At 39.7% G+C, this 20,004-nt stretch overlaps 1 protein-coding gene across 1 annotated transcript in view; it reads right to left on the bottom strand.

Annotated features, from left to right (window-relative positions):
- Positions 1-349: 349 nt before the first annotated feature.
- camk1da (calcium/calmodulin-dependent protein kinase 1Da) overlaps positions 350-20,004 on the bottom strand; it is a 64,848-nt gene continuing 45,193 nt past the window's right edge. Inside the window, exons 6-12 of the mRNA XM_084711503.1 lie at positions 14,796-14,934; positions 13,903-14,029; positions 8,917-8,992; positions 2,741-2,853; positions 1,818-1,896; positions 1,596-1,683; positions 350-799 (exon numbers count right to left, since the gene is read on the bottom strand). Of these exons, the coding sequence (XP_084567629.1) occupies positions 536-799; positions 1,596-1,683; positions 1,818-1,896; positions 2,741-2,853; positions 8,917-8,992; positions 13,903-14,029; positions 14,796-14,934 (886 nt within the window). The 3' untranslated portion in view covers positions 350-535. The remainder of the gene's footprint in view (positions 800-1,595; positions 1,684-1,817; positions 1,897-2,740; positions 2,854-8,916; positions 8,993-13,902; positions 14,030-14,795; positions 14,935-20,004) is intronic.

Raw genomic sequence — 20,004 nt, 5'->3', positions numbered from 1 at the left:
ACAGCTCATTTCAGTTAAGGTGGAGATTACTAGTCTTCAAAAAGTACTTGAGTAAAAAGGAATGTGAAGAGTTACTGCTGCTCACAAAAATATCAGGGTTCTCTATTCTATTTTTTTTAATCTATTTTACTCATTTGTGTTACTTGTAGTTACTACCTACCCCGGTAATTGACCCTTCGCTAAGCTTTTAGTTACTGTTGCTATGATTTCCATTCTAGTACATCAGATACACACAATTCTTAGCAATCTTGAAACAATGGGCAATTTAAGATTGGGGAAGGCAAATGCTTTTCTAGTGGGTTGCTAACGTTAGCGTCATGTGTTTGTTGAAAAGGTTGATTCTCACTGACTGGCTACATACATGATATCATGCTAAAGCTAACAGATGTGAATAAGCATGACAATGACAGAACAGGTGTGCCTGGTTGTGGTTGCTGCAATCATTGTTCAGGGGAGGGATTTAGAGAATAATCAGCTCTTTAACTTTTTATAATGCACATATGTTCTCTTGACTCTCTGGTGCTACTGATACCACTCATTGATACTCACATTCCTTGCGAGGAGCTGCTATGTTGTTGTCTATGGAAGAGGTTTTGCTGGCGGCCGTGTTGGTGCTCGGGCTCTGGGCCGCCTGGCTGGTGTTTTGGCTCAGAGCTGGCTGGTTCTGGCCCGCCTGGGCCGGCTTCTGTGTCTGGCTCGGCCTGGTCGGCGGGTTGGAGGCGTCCATGCTGCTCCCCATGCTGCTGCCAAGCTGCAGCCGCCTCATGTGCCGAACTACGGCGGTGGCATTGAAAGCTTGCTAGAGAGAGGGAAAAAAACAGAAACAGGGAGCTCTCACTTTGGCTCGATTTCTCTGCATCATAAACAGCATTTTAATAGCATCGTGTTTAGTTTATATTATGTGTCACTTGTTTAAATAGGATGTTTTGGTGTGAAACAACAGCAAGGGCTTAAAAACTTAATGAATATCAGTTCAAGAGAGATGGGGAGGAGCAGAACTGTGCAAAAAATATCTGTGATGCTTTTGTTCACTGAAGTTTTTATTTCTACCTGTTACTTCAGCATGAGGTTGCCACACTGTCAATGTAATGTTTCATGAGTAGGAGAGGAATGATATGAGGGATTGTTTAAAATTATGATCTTGAAAAGTTCAAAAAAGTGATTTTTCATTTCATTCAGTGGCTTTGAAGCTAGAGGCCAGAATCTGCTTTCAATGAACTGGCACTAATGCAAAAATGCCATGATATGGTCTTCTGTTGTAGTTTATCTTCCATTAAAAACATCTGAGGCTCAGATATTACACAAGCTGGATGTTCTATTAACACCCAGAGCTGCAAAGACATGCTGTGTGAAGAGTAGTTCTAAAAGAAAGACTAATTTCTTTCACATTGCAGATTACCTTCTCTTCCTCTTAAGACTTTCAGGAGAAAAGTAGATGATGAAGGTTAACTCCTGACCATATGGTGGGCTAAGTTTTTACTACAGAGTGATTCATCTTCTAAAAACACAGACAATCGTTTGTACTGGAGTAATACCAAAGTCTGCTGCAACAGAGCCAAAACCACAAAGAATAAACTGCAGTAAACAATATTTACCCTCCATTTGCTCTTGGCGAAGTTCTTTCTGATCTGTCGGCTGACTGACTCATGGATGTTCTTGCAGAGCGCTGTATCCCCTGCGATCCTGATACACACGCACACACAAACACAAATTCTCTGTTAACACCACTGACTCTACATCAATATCTATATTGATTTTATGCCTTTTTGTTAGCCTGTGTGTGACATTTTGTGTGCGACTGTGCTTATGTGTCTCACCAGGGGTGTCTGAGTGCCTGTTCACAGGTGAAACGCTTGACTGGATCTTTTTCCATCAGACTGCCAATGAAATCCTTGGCTGGAAGAAAAAAAAAACATCATAAAGGCCATGACCGTCAAAAAGCTCAGAGAAAAAGAAACTTTGTGACACAAATAACACTGATAATCTGACATTTCAGTCAGGATGAATTGTTTGTGCAAATGTCCACCTGCATGGTTTGCCAGTTTTTGTTGTCGTCTGCTGAAAACCTGGCATCTGTAAAACAATCTCTCCAAAAAAAAAAAAAAAAAAACAGCCATGCCAGCAACTCTGTGAGGCTGCACAGAGATGTGTCTGTGAGTAGCACAGAGGAGCAGTATGTGTCACATTAACAGTAGCTAGAACGTGAGTTAAACCTGACAACAGCAATATTTGCTTTGGAGTATTTTCAGCTTGCATGCAGCCAAGAGCAATTAATGCATTTATACAATTTGTTTAAACTTCACTGAATGTTTGCATCGTGCTGATCAATCAAAATTGCTGCTGATTTCCATGTGTTCTGAGCACCATGTGCTGTTTTTGCTTCAAGAGGAAACCTGACTCTTTTGGAAACACAAGGTTTACCTGACATAACTGCTGTTTTATCCACATCCAAATGCACAGTGGACTAGAGTACTGAACGTGTTTCCAGCAAACACAAGCTGGTTTTACTGCCAGCTGACTGGTGACCCCACACACTCGCACACACAAACACACGCATTCCCAAATACATTCATTCCAGACAGATGACGTCAGAGCAGTGATGGAGAGGTGGTGTGTGGGCCATATGTGCCATATGGTGGATGGAGGAGGAGGGGGAGGAGGAGGAGGAAAGGAAAATGAAAAAGGAAGCAGAAGAAGAAGAATGAGGAGGAGGAGGAAGAGGAGGAAGACAAAGACTAACCAGAGTCTGATATGTCGTCCCAGTACGGTGCGTCGAACTCGTAGTCAGCTTTCAGGATCTGTTCAAACAGCTTGGAGTCGTTTTCATCGTAGAATGGAGGGTAACCACACAGCCTGCAGACAAGAAGTTCACTCAGTCAAACATTGAGCCTGTGATTCACTGATTCATCAATTAAATGATTCCTTTCTTTTGATGAGAAAAGAAAAGAAAATCTTTATTGTCCCTGAGAGGAAATTTGGCCTGAACAACAGTACTACACACAGCTGTAGTCAACTCAGACTCAATACACTATGTAAACCAACAAGGCAACATGTGGTACAACTAAGACACAATAATAAATAGATACAAAATAGAAGATAAAATAATAAAGAATAAGGTCATAAAAACTATTTGTGTTCCTCATTCAGTCACTGCCTGATTCATTCACTCAGTTATTTTATACTGTGCTAAACACATTGCTCATTCATTTACTAATTGATTCAGCATTTATTTATTTATTTATTTATTTTGGGCTGAAATGATTTGTCAGTTAACTGATTTATCAATCCATGGAAAAAAAATGTTTTTGACTGATCATTTAAATTGTTGTTGTTGTTGTTCTTTATTGTCAAGTTTTAATCTGCTGGTTGGACAAAAAAAGTTATTTGGAGATGTTAACTCTAACAATCAATGGTAAAAATAATTACAGATTAAGTGATTTTGAAAATAAAAAGGATAATTACAGCTCTAAATTCATTTCATCTGATGACTGATGAGCTTGTTGATACAGGTGGAATAGCCCTGAATGAAGTCTGGGCAGTAATTCAATATTATTTTTAGGGCTCGACAATAAGCACTGCCTGTTTGCCCGGGGCAAGTAAAATGCCAAGTCGTGCACGTAAATCTGGCAACTGAACTTGCCTGACAGTGCATGTGGCATAAAAGAATTAAACTATAAACTATTTTGTGATAACTGGTTTAAAGTAATTTTTCATGCAAAATGGCAGAAAATGATATTTTCAACCTTGCAAAAACGGAGATTTCCCACTTTTCTCTGTTTATTTTGATATTAAACTGAATATTTCTGAATGAATTATATTTCTGACTGACAAAATAAAATATTTAAAGACATCACCTTGGACTTAAAAAAAAACTGGGGCAGACATTTTTCACTATTCTTTGACATTTCATAGACACTGCAGCCCTAGATTAAACATGACAATTAACTTTAGCCTCTGTTCTTATTTGCTAAATGCTAATAAATAAAATAATTTGTGTTATCATTTTCCAAAATTTTCTTGTCCAAATTGATTCCAACTAATTTCTGACTATAAATGAACAAAATTCATTATGTTTTTGGTCTAACATCTATAAAAAACACTAGGTTGAATTAAACATCAATTTGATTATTCTATTGTAGCCCTGCTCTGGATGTTTGTTAATGGTGTATTGTCTGTATTTGTGGCGGGGGACGAAGTGATTTTGGTGGTTAATGTGACAGTCCTTTTAACTCATTGTGTTGGCAGTAGTTGGCAGTATCACCTTAATGGGGTTAACATGAGATAACTGGTTCTAAATGTTGGTGAGAACAAATTAACTGAAGCTCCAGTCTGATTCTCCGTAATGAGCCAAGTGAACCAACAGCAGAGCCGCAGCTCAACCAAAAACATCATCTGAACCTCATTAGTCAAGTTCTGGATGCACCAAGAGATTTTCATAAAAACTCATTAAAATGCCGTTCTCCATCGATACACACGCACACACACGTAAAGGAATAAACGAAAAACACACCGAAAGAAGGGAAGAAAGCTTGTGCCTGCCGTGAGGAAAGTAAGGCTTTCCGTTTGTTTTTCTGGTTCTCATTTGGTTAAAGACCCACCTGTCACTCAGCTAACCCTCCACTCCACTGAACACACTCACAACACTCACAACACACACAACACACACAACACACACACACATAGGGAAGAAACTCTGGTTCCACCTGGTGTGAAAAGATGCTTCACTTTTGTTTTTCTGCTTTCACGTTTGGTTGGAGACCCAGCCTGTCGCTCGTCATCCATCCCACCGAACATACACACACATATGCACACACACACACACACATATGCACACACACACACACAATCCCAGGTGATTATCATGGCTGATTACCTGATGTGATCTTTCCACCTGAGCGGCAGCTAAAAGCTAACAAGGTCTGAATCCCAACGCTAATTGTGCTAATTGCCAGCAGGGAGCCTCTCTCTCTCTCTCTCTCTCTCTCCCTCCCTCTCTCTCTCTCTCTCCACACACACACACACACACACACACACACACACACACACACACACACACACACACACACACATACACGTTCTCCACTGAGATGGCAACTGCACCCAACCTCATTTTACTCACTTTTATAGAAAAGGCTTAATTTAACATGCGGTTTATAGACATATAAAGACACACACACACACACACACACACACACACACACACACACACACACACACACACACACACACACACACACACACACACACACAGACTGTGACACACACAAACATGCCAATGTATATAGACAGAGAGAAAAAGGGTAAGAGTAGGACTGCAACTAACAATTATATTAAATGGGCAGAAATCAAGTTGCCCCCCGTCTCCTCCTCTCTAGACTTGAGGAGGCTCAGGCAGGTTCCAGGAACCCTGCAGAAGCGCAAGCAGCAAGTGCAACACTCTAATTTAACAATGTGACAAAGTGACGACAAGTCCTCCAGTGTAAGTTGATCAGCTGTTTATCAGTGTAAAGCGTACTGAGTTAGAGTTGAGTGACTGCCTGTCTCACTTCCTGTCAGACTCCGTGAACATATTGCTCAGTGTATTTCAATTTTATGCCCTTCTACAAGAATGGTTTCTTACCACCCATAACTTACTTACTCATTTGGTGAAGATTCACCATTAATTAGAACTTTAATTAACGTGAAACTGGCAAACAAAAACAGACATTCTGGCCTGTAGTGGAAATTCCAGTGAGAACAACACAGCAGTAGCGTTATTGTCAGACTATCAAGTATTTTAACTTAGCATGTGTCATGTTTTTTTTTTGTCATCCCTCACGTGTTTTGTCTTTACTTCCTGTCTGTCTTCTTTTTCCTGCCATTTTGATTTGTGATTGTTTTCTCCTGTTGTCAATTACTCACCTATCCCTCATCATCCCCATAGTCAGTTCTGTACTCTCTGCACCTGAGTCCCCCAAGAATTGTGACAGCATGTTTCCTTATTCTCTGATGACATATTATGGTCATGTTATGATTTATTACAGTTAATATATTACATATTTCTCCTTTAATCTGTTGATCATTTTCTTGATTAATGGATTAGTTGTTTGGTCCATAAAATGCCAGAAAATGATGAAAAATGTTGACAACTGTTTCCCAAAGCCAAAGGTGACACCCTCAAATTTGAAGAAAGATAAAGATATTCAATTTACAAAAACCCCCCAAAAAACTCAGAAATGAATCACATTTGAGAAGCAAAAGTCAGAGACTGTGGACATAAATAGTTGGAAATTCATGTAATAGTTGACAACTAATCGATTAATTGGCTTACTGTTGCAGATCTAGGTAAAAGAATGTCACTTTTCACACCACCGAGCTCTTGGACATTTGTGCTTTCCACTCTGCCACCTTGCACGCTCTGCATCCCATTAACCTGCTGCGACATCTGACATCTGACCCCTGATCTGACCTCATGCTCAGGATAATAATGTCTCCGTCAGGTGGAGCACACACACACACACACACACACACACACACACACACACACACACACGTATAAATAGAGATACAGATGGAGAAAGATACACACCTTGAAACAATTAAAGAGGTGGCTTCGGGCGTCAACAGCATTGTATACACATTAGTGGTCATGCTCTAAAGACACACACAGGGGGGCACAAAAAGGCACACACACACACACACACACACACACCCACACCCACACACACAATGGAACACAAACCTTAGCACAAAGATATTGTTAATGTACACTCAAACGTGCACACACACACACACACACACACACACACACACACACACACACACACACACACACACACACACACACACAAGTGAGAATGTGTGTGGTAGAGGTGACGTGGCAGAAGAAAAACAAAAAGCAGAGAAAAAGAAGTCTAGCCTGCAGCTCCACATCCATACAAGGCCATTGAGCAGAGCTCCATCTGGCTCTGATGACAGCACACAAGCAACATCACCAACACACACACAGCACACTCACACACACACACACTGGCAGAGAAAAATCAACAAATACACACACATAATGCAAGTGTTTCAAGTTCAGCCTCAGAGCAGAGTTGTGCTACATGACCTTTGAGAGCATGAGGCTTCATGCACACACAGGAATTACACTAACATTGCTAAGTGTTATTCCAGTCGGTAGTGTATGACAAACCAGTGCTAACCAGCTTAACAATGAAAATAATGTGAAAGTGGTGCTGGGTTTTATGAGTTTGTAACTCGTGTGTGTATGAGCTTAGCTGGAGCTGAATCATTCTGTGTCATCTGTGTGTGTCTGACTGTTATTTGCAATAGATGTTGGACTGTTATAGATTCCAGCGTGATGAAGAAGACAGATGTCTCAGCAGATCTGTTTTCCTTTGATTTGATGGAGGTTCAAGTCCTATAAAGTCTCAAGTCTGTGTATGTTATTTTTTACCTGTCTTTTATAAGATTTACAATTGTACTTAGGATTTGTGAAATGAAAAATGTTACTTTCTAAAAGTCTACCGCTGCAAAATTGTCACAACAATCCCCAACAGTAATATATCCATGTAGCTGCACTATTATGCTGAAAATGATTATTTTGAGATCACGATTATGACAATCACTGACTGATTTTAGGGGTGAAATATTTCTATTGCACTTTCCCATTTAAATAAACAGCACTGCTTTCTTCCTCATAATCTGCATATCATTTGTTCTTGCCGGACATCACTTGCGCTGAATTGAAAAAATACTTCCGAGCAGTGGGGTGACCTGTTTCGAGGAACTTGCTCTGTGCCTTCTGCTCCAGACATTTGATTTTCGTTTTGGCTGTCTGCTCTCTGTTGTATATATATTGTATAAATACTCTTCTATTCTGGACTGCATCTGCAACATCAAGTACATTTTGCACAGGTTGCCACTGCAAGGTGGCTGGTTGTTTATAAAGTTTATATTTGATATACAGTGGGGTTTCTATGACTGGAGCATTCATTTTAAACATCAATATCACCGTTGATCATGTTCATTTATTTGTGGGAAACCAAAATCATGATCAAGATTAATTTGATGAATTGTGCGTCCCTATATCAAGGACTATAAAGTCATTCATTTACTTGACCATGCTTCCCCCCTGCAAATTCTAAAGACATGAGGCAAAACTTATAACCTTTTGCTTTCAAGTCTTAAGACTTTGCTTTCACAACTCAACTGTAGTCATTAAAGGCCTGTCCCAACCACACAGTTGTTTCCACTTGTTCTGGTTTATTAGAGTTCTGCTCAGGTTAAAGACGGTGGAGAACAGGCCGTTTTCACAGCTGACATTTTGACTCATCATAAGCCATGTTTCCATCGACGTCCTCCTTATGCTTATTTGGAAGTATCACATTAGAAAAGGTTTATGGAAGCTGCAAAATTTAAGAAAGCTCCCTCTGATGTAACCCTCCTCACATTAATACATGAAACCAACATAACTGTCATATTTTCATCCTGTTTTCTGCATTGCTTTTCACTGTTTGAGGCTCGACTCATGCTCTTTCAATTTCAGTGCCTTCTTCTCCTGCAATAGCATAATGGTTTCTCTGACTACAGAATTGGCGCCACCTACTGCTTATCCCAATGAACCAACTCCTAGTAATTGCGTAGCGGTAACGGATGGAAACAAGCATTCAGTTGCATTTTTTTCCTGCAGAGTCTCACAGCAAAAGAAAGTCCAAGCTGAGCCAATAAGGTTTGCGCAACTAACTTCTCACAGCAGAACTCTGTGATTTGTTCAGTTAACTTGATCATCTGACATGAGGTGTTTCATGATGTCATTCCCGGTGAGCAACTCATGTGAATCTGACCAAAACTGAAAGTATGGTGATGTCAGTCAGGCTACTTAGATGAAACCACTTGCTGTACAGTGCGATCAGAGGACGAGTCGGTACTTACAGGATGTAGGCGATCACTCCAATGGACCAGCAGTCCACTGCCTTACTGTACGGCTTCTGGGCAAGAACCTCTGGAGCTGAAAGTGGAAGGAAAAATTGGTTAGCCTCAGCTAAATTGCGGAATTTCTGCAATAACTGTTCATGTGACTCCATTTTGCAGTAGCCTGGTGCTTAACTAAGCTTCAATCTGGATTTTTAGTAGCATTTTATTGTCTTGTCAGTGGGGGGTCCAGTTAAAAGTGCTGTGCGATTTTTACGTGAAAAATGTAGCTGTTTTATGAGCCTGAAAACAAGAGAAAATATGCAGACTCTCCATGTCTGTCCAAATTAAAATCACATGCCAGTTTGGTTAACCGTGGGAAAACTTCTGCAAGAGGTTCCTGTTCTCATGACTGAAAGCCAGGATGGACCCAAAACAAAAACCCAAACAAAGCAATGAAGTCATGACTTAAAGCCTATTTTTTCTTGAAATATTTTTATTATAGTAATTTAACTTTTTCCTCCTTCCTGTATTTCAGCACAAAAGGTGCTGTTTTGTAAAATCAGACGTGTTTCTGTTTCCTCTGCTTTGCTGTTATCATCATGTCCTACTGGTGTTTTGTGAGGCAGACTGGCCTGGCCTGACCTTCCTCTGCAGCTCATTACCGAGCTTCGGACCGAGCAAATTACTGATGACAGTGAGCTCACCATAACATCACCTCACACACACACACACACACACACACACACACACACACACACACACACAAAGCTGGATCAAAATAGATTTGGCACACGTACACATGTACACACAGAGCAAGCTATGAAGAAATACCACTCATATCTGATGCACAATATAAACTTTGCACACGTGTGCTGAATCAGAGTGCTTAGCTTTGTTTATAGGTCGACCCTGACTCATTGTGAAGGTGTGTGTGTGTGTGTGTGTGTGTGTGTGTGTGTGTGTGTGTGTTCTTGTTTTGCTGGATTCAGAATTAGGACATTTTTACACAATGAGGTCATTGTGCCTGGTGCTCACGGCTTCAATAAGTGAGTTGAGAGTCAAACGTGCTGATAGAGAGTAAATGTATAAAATGTGGTAGTAATCTGAAATGTTATTTTTCATCCACTGAGCTCTATTTCGGTTGCAAAACTCTCATTGCTTTGGTATTTTTTACAAATCACCTGTCAAACTCTGTGTGGGACCTCACCATCTTTGGACTTTTTGTTCATGAAGTTTGACTTTCAGTTTATTTTGGTTGTTCTTTTGTTCTTTCCAAACAAACTGCTATTGTTGATTGCGTTGTGCCAAAACTGTCTCATTAGCATGAGCTTTCAGATGGCTTGGCTCACTTTTTGGTGGAAGAAAACACAAAAACAGGTCAAAGCAGGTCTTTTAACAGCTTTTTAAATTTAACATTACTTTGTTGAAATTGCGTGCCTCCAGCTGCTTCACAGTTAAAGCCATCAAGCCACTAGTAATCTGACGAAGGTGTTAAATCTAGAATTTGAGTTGTGCAGTTACATCATCGCAAATGTTTCCAACTATGTTCAAATGCAGAGAAAGTCATAATTAAGGTAACGGTGCATTTTGTTGCTAACCACTCACTGCTATAACTTCCAGGAAACACGGGACACATTGGACACGCCAGAGAGTGAGGAAGGAAGTCCGCAAATGAGACTAAACACAACGTGAATAAAACTTATATAATATTACCTCGTCCATGGACATGATATCTAAATCAAGACAAGTTTGCCATCCTGTGTTACAAAATACAAATGTTACTTTTTGTTAGTGTTTTCTACAACCATCTGGTGACGCCCAGAAATGATCTGATGACTCCCTTGGGTGCCCCTACCCCCATACTGTAGGTGTGCTCTTATGATAAGATCAATTAAGGTTTAACAGACCTCAAGTAAATATAGCAGCATTTGTTTACAGTGAAACATTCAATAGTAGCTCCACAGCTATGACTGTATGACTGAACTTTGTCAATGGAAACTCTTCATAAGTTTAGGAAAACAAAGCACGCTCTTCGTCCAGGTCTGGTTTTCATTTGGAGCGTTCTGAGTTATATTTAGAAACACATTGTCTGGAGTGGAAATGCCTTGTGGCCAGGCAAACCTCTGCGGGAGGGCGAGGGGACTCGGGGTCGGGGGTGAAGCCCAAAGTGAGCTGGGTGGGATAGATGGTGAGAGGGGTTCGGAGAGACACATAACCATTTAGAGTCAGATCTTGGCTGGTGTGATTTTTCAGTTTCATAGGTTTTCAAATCAAAAATACAGAAATGTGGGCAGTTTATGAGCAGGTGATATAACTTCCAAAACTTAAAAAAAATACTGATCTGTTACAATACAAGAACTCCAGCTGGGTTTAATGAAGTTGGCCTGATGGGGGCGCTAAGAAATCAATTACGGAAGTTGAACAAACTGTTATTTATGTATCTGTCAGTCTCTGGTTCTCTGACAGATTTGTTTATGTGAGAGTTTGTACGATGTCTGAACAACCAGTCTGTTTGTGTTTCAACATGAAAGTGTGTGTGCTGTCAACACTGAACATCTGTCTCTTATAACAACACACACACAGACACGCAAACACAGAAACATACATATATACACACAGGCACATGCACTCAACTGCAGACAAAAATACACACATATAATAAATACATACATACACATGCACACACACATAGAGGCACAGTTCTGTTTGGCTCTATGTTGATTCTGCAGAGGGGGGGCGTCTGTCAGGGAGTGATAAGCATGACCAGAGAGTGTGTGTGCAAGTGAGCTGCACAGATCGACTACATGAACCACACACACAACTATACATATGAGCGTGTGCACACAAACGCACAAATATACATATGGGCTCACACACACACATCGTGCTCCAGATCACAGTGAACGAACAAAGACGGTCCAGGAAGCATAAACGGTGTCAGATGGAAACAACATGCGCTCTTTGAATTTTTCATGTGTGTTGTCGGATTGACGCCTGCAGAAATCCAAGTGAAGTCAGCTCTGTTCATATTTACACTGATGTGTTGTGACACAATTAGAAATAAAACCATGAGCTATGACCTCCATCACCAAACCACAACACTGATATGAATACAAAATCTATTTCCTGTCTGCTAAAACCCTCCCCCAAACAGCTGCCAATCATAACTCTAACAGGACTGGACTAAATGGTAAGGATGTTACTCATAAACAATTTCCCTGTTGACTAAGCAGAAATTTAAATTTAGACTCGTCGACTATCCGCTAACAGTGGCGTGCAGCGAAGAAAGTTAAAACAGGGTCAACATTTGGGAAATGCAGCCCGATCTCACACTGCCACTACCAATCACGAGCCAGCGATCAGATTGGTCCACAGTCAGTCTGGAAGATCTATGAAAACAGGTGCTATCCAGGCGGAGTTCATGATGAAACTCAGTTGTGTCCTTGTTTGGTTTATTTTGTGCATTCGGCTTCTACGCCTGGTTCTGATTGCAGTTTATGCTGCAAAATAGCGATACAAAGAGGCTTCTTTTGGTTTGTATTCATGTGACTGAGAGAGAGAAGAGGGATAAAGAAACAGTGTGCAGCTTTGGGCGACTGACATCAAGAATGAATGGGGAGGGATGCAAATTGTAAGAACTTTCCTTAATCAATCACTGGTAAAATTAATGATCATTGATTAATTGTTATTTTTAAAAAAAAAATAAATTTTGGATTATACCAAACAATATCTAATTTGTTTTTCCCTCTCAATCAAATCTTTATTACTATTTGTCACAATGTAACGGCTAAATGCTGCAGCGGCTAGCATGTCACTATACATTAAAGAGACACTAATAATTAGTTTAACCCACAGGTATTTTGGTTCTCACTCGCAAGGATCGCAATATTTCCACAATATTTACCACAATATTTACCACAACGACTGGTCGACTAATTGCTCACATCCCTTCCAAATAGTGTGTTAAATTGAATTGCAATCATTGTCCGGCTAACTAGCTTATTATGTTCACTAGTGAGCTAGCATCACTTCTAAGGCCTAAAAGCATTTCAAGCTACCTTATTTTGTGTGGTTACAGGTTACATTTAAAAAAGTCTGTTGACAGTAGCATGTTCACTGTGTAGTATTTCACTACTGAACAGAAGGTGGGCCTGGATGCTAACAGAATTCAGGCTAACGTTAGTGGCTTCTGAGCCTGAGCGCTGTTTGACTCTTTAAGAAGTTTATCTCCTAACAATTTTCTTGTAACATTAAAAGTTAAACATAACTTAAGCGTAAATCTAATCCTGGTCTGGCTTGTCATATGCTTGCAAGCTAAGCATAAACAGGGTTGTGTTAGCATGAAAAAAGAATGATGTAAAGTTTTTACTTATCATATTTTTAATAGGACTACCACGCAACAATAAAAGAATTGAATAGTGTTGTTTGTTTATTTCCATGTCTTCTACATGAATCATAAACTGCTGAGGATTTTATTTTTTGTTGGGGATGTATTAGCTTTAGCCTCAGTCTTTTCTAATGATAACATGTATGTGGCCATCAACTGCATATTCAGGACGCTTTAACAAGGTTCTGGTTTTAAAAATATTAAAACAGTAAACACAGCTGGAGACAGCTGACGTTAGATTAATTAACTAGAAAGCTACAGTTAAAGTCTGGCAGAGAAGGCTGTTATTTCACTGGCAATATCGATTGTTGCTGTCTAGAAATGAGTCACCAGCTTTTGTGTATCCCTGTCTGAAATCAAGGACCTATTGACTCAAAAATTACTAAGACTTTCAAGTGGCTGCATATGTGTTGTGCGAGAATGGAAAGCTTGACAGATGTAGCAACAGTAACTAAGGGGGTTTAGCAAATGGCTAATTATCTCCTCAGAAAAGTTTGTTTTCTCTTTCAACTGTTTCCAGACCACTGCAGTGTGGTCAATGGTGACTTTTTCGAGGACGAAAGAAAAAGAAGAACGTTTACAGACTTTGGGAGGCCAGGGACAACTGACTGACTCACCCACATATCCCGGCGTGCCGCAGGCAGTGGACATGACGTCGCCACTACCCTCCATCTTGGAGAGACCAAAGTCGCTGATCATGATCTTTGATTCGTCTTGGGGATTAAAGTACAGCAAGTTCTCTGGCTGGAAGAAAGAGATGGAGATAAAGCAAGAGACACAATCGAGGCTTTTTATTTCATTTTTGTGGTTTTCATGGGTTTAACTTGTGGTCACTTATTTGTTAAAGGGACAGCTCACCCCAAAATCAAAAAGACATATTTTTCCTCTTACCTATAGTGTTACATATCTATCTAGATCGTCTTAAAAGAGTAAGCAAAAGTGGTTCCGGTAGATTCTGTCATAGAAAGAAAGTTCCTACATGAAACTGCGCACGGCAAGGTCTGTGTTGATTATCTCGAGTCAAGGATCATGATTACTGGAAAGAGACACTGGTGTTGAATTTTTCAAATTTATTTTCTTGGTGCTTTGAGCTGAGTGCCATCCAGTTCCATCATATTTGAGAGAAGACAGAAATCTCTACAGCCAATATCTCCAAAATTTGGCAACTCCCACCAAAACTATCTTGATGGATAAACAGCACATGAAGCCAGAAGAAAAATATGTAAAAAAAAAAAAAAAGCTGATATAAATGAAACTTTAAAAGAAACTGACAGACACAACCCTCTTTTTTCCCTCATTTTACACTCTACTAGTTTATGGAGCACACTCTGACCAATCACCTTCCTTGCTACAGCCGGCACGCGCCACGCTGACCCACAATGCACTGCATGTGTCAAGCCACTGCCCTTATTGCTGCAGTAAATCACTGGCTGTCAAGTGAGAATGAAGCACTCCTGTGGGTTTAAATGAGGGAGGGGGGATGTGTGCCTGTGTGTGTGTGTTGCAGTACCTTCAGGTCTCGGTGTACGATACCCATCTTGTGCAGGTAGTTCACAGCATCCAGGACTTGTCGGATCAACGTGCTCGCATCCTTCTCCGTGTAGAAACCTTTTTCCACGATTCGGTCGAACAGCTCGCCCCCGGACACACTGCAGAATGGAAAAGAGTGTGTGTGTGTGTGTCAGTGTATGTTTGTTAACAACATTGGCATGCATGCACACATTCTGTCGCGCACACACATGGCAGTAACCGTAACAGGCTGGGGGGTTCACTGGGTCGAGATTTCTGGTAATTTATGAGCTGTAGTTGTTTTCAGCCAAGAGTGTATGGAAGCTGTGAGCAATGTGCTACCACACATATACACACACACTTACACACACAAAAAACTCACATACCCTGCAGCATTTACCATACCTTGTAAGATGTTCATGTTTTCTCTGAAAGTGCGATTAAAGTTGGAAAATACATCCTCATATCTTCCAGGAAAGTGTTTCCTTTCCTTTCATCTTTCAACCTGATTCCCAACTGGATTTGACAAATTTCCTGACTTCTGTTTGTTATGCAGCTCCCAAAACTACAAAATATTCCTACATTATTCCTTCATCCACATGTAATCTGTTTTTGAGTTAGCAGGAAAAAAAATGTTAACACTTAATTTGAAAAGGTGTGCATAACACTGTCATTACACTGTCAAAAACGTAGCATGACACCTGTCATGAACATGAATTATGATTGTTGTTATTAAGTGTCCTTAATTTTTAACGCAACGTTAACATTGTTTGAAATGTCTTTGTTATGACAACTTGACATCAACCAAGACAATATAACCTGTCAATGTCTTTGTTGTGACAACTTGGCATTATCATACTTTTCAAACTGTTTAGCTTTCTGTGTTAACAGGACATTAAACTGTCATAACTGGTTGGTTTTGACTGGCCATCATGAGATCACTATAAATGTGTCATGAATATTTTCCTTGACTTCAAGTGGTACATTAAAAGGCCATTAAGTTTTATTAAACTCTCAAATGTTTTTGTAATGGTGTCATGAATAACTGCCTGGACTTCAACTAAAGTGATACCATTTGGACTTGTCATAAAGATGTCATTAAATGTTAGAAGGTCAGTTTGATGACAGGACCGAGGTGATTTATCTTACAAAGTTAGCTGATGGACAGACAGTGGTTAGCTGGTTTACTTGTTGGTAAAGTAGGCTAGCTGCTGTCTGCTGTTATCTGTAGCTGGTGTTAGTTAGCTAGCTCAGTTAGCGGTGGAGCTAGTCAACTGGGAAGAAGGGAGCCAAAACCTAGCTAAAAACTAAAAACACCTTGATACTGTCAAACCAGGCCCTGTCAGTCTCGAACAAAAGCATTCAACAGTGTAATAAAACTTAATGACATCTTTATAACAAATCCAAAATGTACCACTTTACTTAAGGTCAAGGAAAACATTCATAACTTAACATTATTGTACAGTTTCTTTAAGTTTGATAATGCCAAGTTTTCACAGATATGTTTTTGTCTTAGTAAATAAAAAAAAACAACCCAAACAAAGTCAACTTTGCATTAAAAATTACATTGTTGACTGAATGACACTTGATGATAACAGTCATAAAGTCATAAACAGTCTCCTGTTATTACATGTGTGTATGTACGTGTAATGACAGAGACATTCTTATGCACACCCCTTCAAAACCAAAGTGTTACCAAAGTTTTGACTAAAGGATTGCAGTGTTGTGTGTGTGAGTTTGTATCTTTGTACATCATGAAGATAAAAATCATTCATGTTTTCAATGCAGATGATTAAAAATCTTCCCCGACACAAGTCCAAAAATTTTCAGTAATGTAGCTTTACTTCCTTCATGTCCTAATCTTAAAACACTCTGATTGAAATGAATGAAATTCCATTATCATCACAGCAGCACAATTTTGAGAAAAAAGTCTTTTTTATGCAGCTTCCTTGAGAAATAAATTGCACATTATACTGAAAAAAAAACACAAAAAACCATCTGAGCTCAGTACCTGTGATCTATTTTTAATGTAAAATGTGTTTTTGAAGTAAAGTATTCTGATATCTTTGCAGTGCTGCTCTGTGATAACAGACAGAATGAAACCCATCAATGCTGAAAAACCCCCCCGAAAGAAACTCACATTTGACCCAAGAAAGACATGAAAAGAAGTTCATCTGCTATTTCTTCCCTCTGGCAGATTCTTCCAATATTTAGTTTTATGTTTTATGACTCCAGACCACATGAAATGACTTGTTCAGGTATAGATACAGTATGCACAGACAAGAACCAGCTTAACACCTGCTGTACAGACACATGGCTCCCCCTGCTGGAGGATAACCTCTGCCTTCACCTCACAGTATCATGTCATCTACTCCTTAGTATGTTAATGTGGCCTGTTTGCAATACAAATAGCAAAGAAGTGCCAACATAAATAGTGGTATAGTAACATATAAGTAATAACCATAGAAACACAGCGGCAGTAATTGTAATATAGCACTAATAATAGTAATAGTAATAGTAGTAGTAACCAACCAACCTTGTAGTATTTGCTATATATTGAGTGTTTATGCAGTACTTTGTGATTTAACTTATAATGAAGGGCGCACACAGAACTGTTTACACAAGCATTAATATACTAGTGGCCCCAAATGTGCACATACAGCGCCACAGACACAGAAGAATTCACAAAGGGAAATGCATGCACGCACACACACACAGTTGCACAGCATATCTGTGGGGCGTCGTCACGGCGACAGCTCAGATTAGAGCCTGTGGAAGTTAAACTCTAATGAAGTTTCATGAAAAAAAAAAAAAGATCTGAATTAATTGCTAATCCTCTCTCTCTTCAAAGAGGGCAGCGACTCGTTGGGTTTCAGAGGCAGTCATGTCTGGGAATGACAAGAAAGGGCTAAACACACACACACACACACACACACACACACACACACACACACACACACACACACACACACACACACACACACATGGGAAAAGAGAGATCAGCCACCAGGCTGCATGGTTGCGTAAGCGTTTGCGTAAGGAGACCATGGCAATCAGACAGGAGCACCCACACAAGAACACGGGGACATGCACACATACAAACACACACGTACACACAAGTACAGATGCGAGGGCAGGACCACAAGCACACATACGGTAGATAAAAACAAATTAACAGCAAATGTGTACACACGAACACACAAAGACAAGCATGAAAAACACAAAGATACATGTACAAGGTCACACACACACACACACACACACACACACACACATCAAAGGCAAACACATACAGCACACACACAATTAACACAATGTCACACACACACATAGTAAATAAAGGCTGATGGATTGTCAAATTATGTCCGTTCATCTTTTCTCATTTGATACACAATGAAAGGATCTTAAAACATCCAACACTAAGGAGGTCAAAGGTCACCCTGACCATTTAGTAATGTACTGGATCCAAAATCACTTCCTGGTTACTATAGTGCACTACATTTACTGTCCACTATGGTATCTGAGTGTAAAATGAGTGTAATGTTTAAAATTTCTAAATACATTTTTTATTGATGTATACATGGTTAGTAGTTCTGAATATACAGTCTAGCTAGCTGCTATGCTACATCCACAGATGAATGTGGTTTTAATGTGGGTTACCCCTACTGCTGACATCACTGTCGCTGTGATGTTAACTGCTGGACAATGATGCGTGTTGTTGCCATAGAATTCGCTATCAGCTCTTGAATCAGCTCCCTTTTCTCTAATACACGATTTCTAGAACTAATGGAAATGAAGCTGTAAGAATATGTCTGAATGAGAAATAAACTGACTAACTGTCTGGCCTGTGTGGGCCTCTGTTTCATGCTGGCCTGTCATGTGACATTATTTAATTGCTTGTTGAGAGCTTAAAAATTTTAGTAAGTGGATTAAATGTTTCTGCCAATTGCTCCTCTGACCTTGAATAAAAATCAGATGCGGGCATTTGAGTAATAAGTTTGAGAACCCCTGCTCTAAACACAAAAATTTCACAATGGAATGAAAAAAGCGGTGTCCATGACATGCACTCTACAAATCCAAACCTTAATCATCAGAAATGTGACTGAAATCGGCATAGCTTTGCACAAATATGAGGACCTTTTTGGGACAAATTCCATGACACCTTGACCTTGATCACAGGCATTACCTTCCCAGTTAGGGAATGCGTGTGGCCAAGAAATGCATGGCAGTTTCATGGAAATCTAATTCTCCTCTCCTCATTGATAGATGGTCTTCAGAAGTGAACAGTTCAATTTCTCTTCAAAAGATCATATATATAGTCTTGGAAAAGGATACAGTACCTTTCTGCAAATTTGGCAGCCATGTGCATATATCACTGACACCACCATATGTGACAATTTCTGGTTATTTCTGATATAACACTGTGGTAGTGTCTCTTTGTGTTTCACTCTATGCACTGACACCTTCTTTGCACTGGGTTTATACATGTAGAATAGTAAAATAATTCTGAAAATAAGAAAGAAACTATTTTTTTTTAAATCCAACAATGCAGTATGCCACATTTTTTTGATGAGAAAATGACCGTTTTGCGAAAATTATTTGCCCTGTGATTATAGATGTCAAAATCTTACTTACTAATCACTACAGAGTAAGCTACTGTTTATTCTTAAGTCATATATTAACACATTATTTTGAGGTATTAAATCATTATTCTGAGATAAGTAAGCCATTATTTTGAGATAGTAACTTATTTTGAGAGACTAACTCATTATTTCAAGAAGGTTTCTTTATAAAACGACTTAACAGGATCTTTTTTTTCATCAAATTGGCAGAACTTGGCCTCCATAATATAGGGAATAGAGAACGAGTGAACGAGGGAGTAATTCCAGACAGCTCCAGCTTATATACAATCAAAGATGCGCATGCAGCCAGGAGCCACAAACCACGCTGCTGGCGATAACATTTCTGGATTCAGCAAAAGTTTTTACACTAAACCCACATCGGACATCCTCGCCTTTCAGCAACTTTTGCTCAGCATGAAACTTGTTTGCTGTGACCTTTAAAGGCTCTCCACACCCATTGTCCATCCACACAGGTGTTTTCATTTATTTAAGCTGATTAAACTTCTCCTAAGGACTGTGTGGGCGTGTGATGTATTTGCTTTCAGTAGGTGGGCTCCAAATCTGACCCGCACAGTGGTGCATTGTGCT

Source organism: Lutjanus erythropterus, chromosome 22 (assembly GCF_056507025.1).
Source record: "Lutjanus erythropterus isolate fLutEry1 chromosome 22, fLutEry1.hap2, whole genome shotgun sequence".
Taxonomy (NCBI): Eukaryota; Metazoa; Chordata; class Actinopteri; order Lutjaniformes; family Lutjanidae; genus Lutjanus; species Lutjanus erythropterus.
Note: the sequence above shows the minus strand (reverse complement) of the source record. Positions and strands in the feature narration are given on the sequence as shown.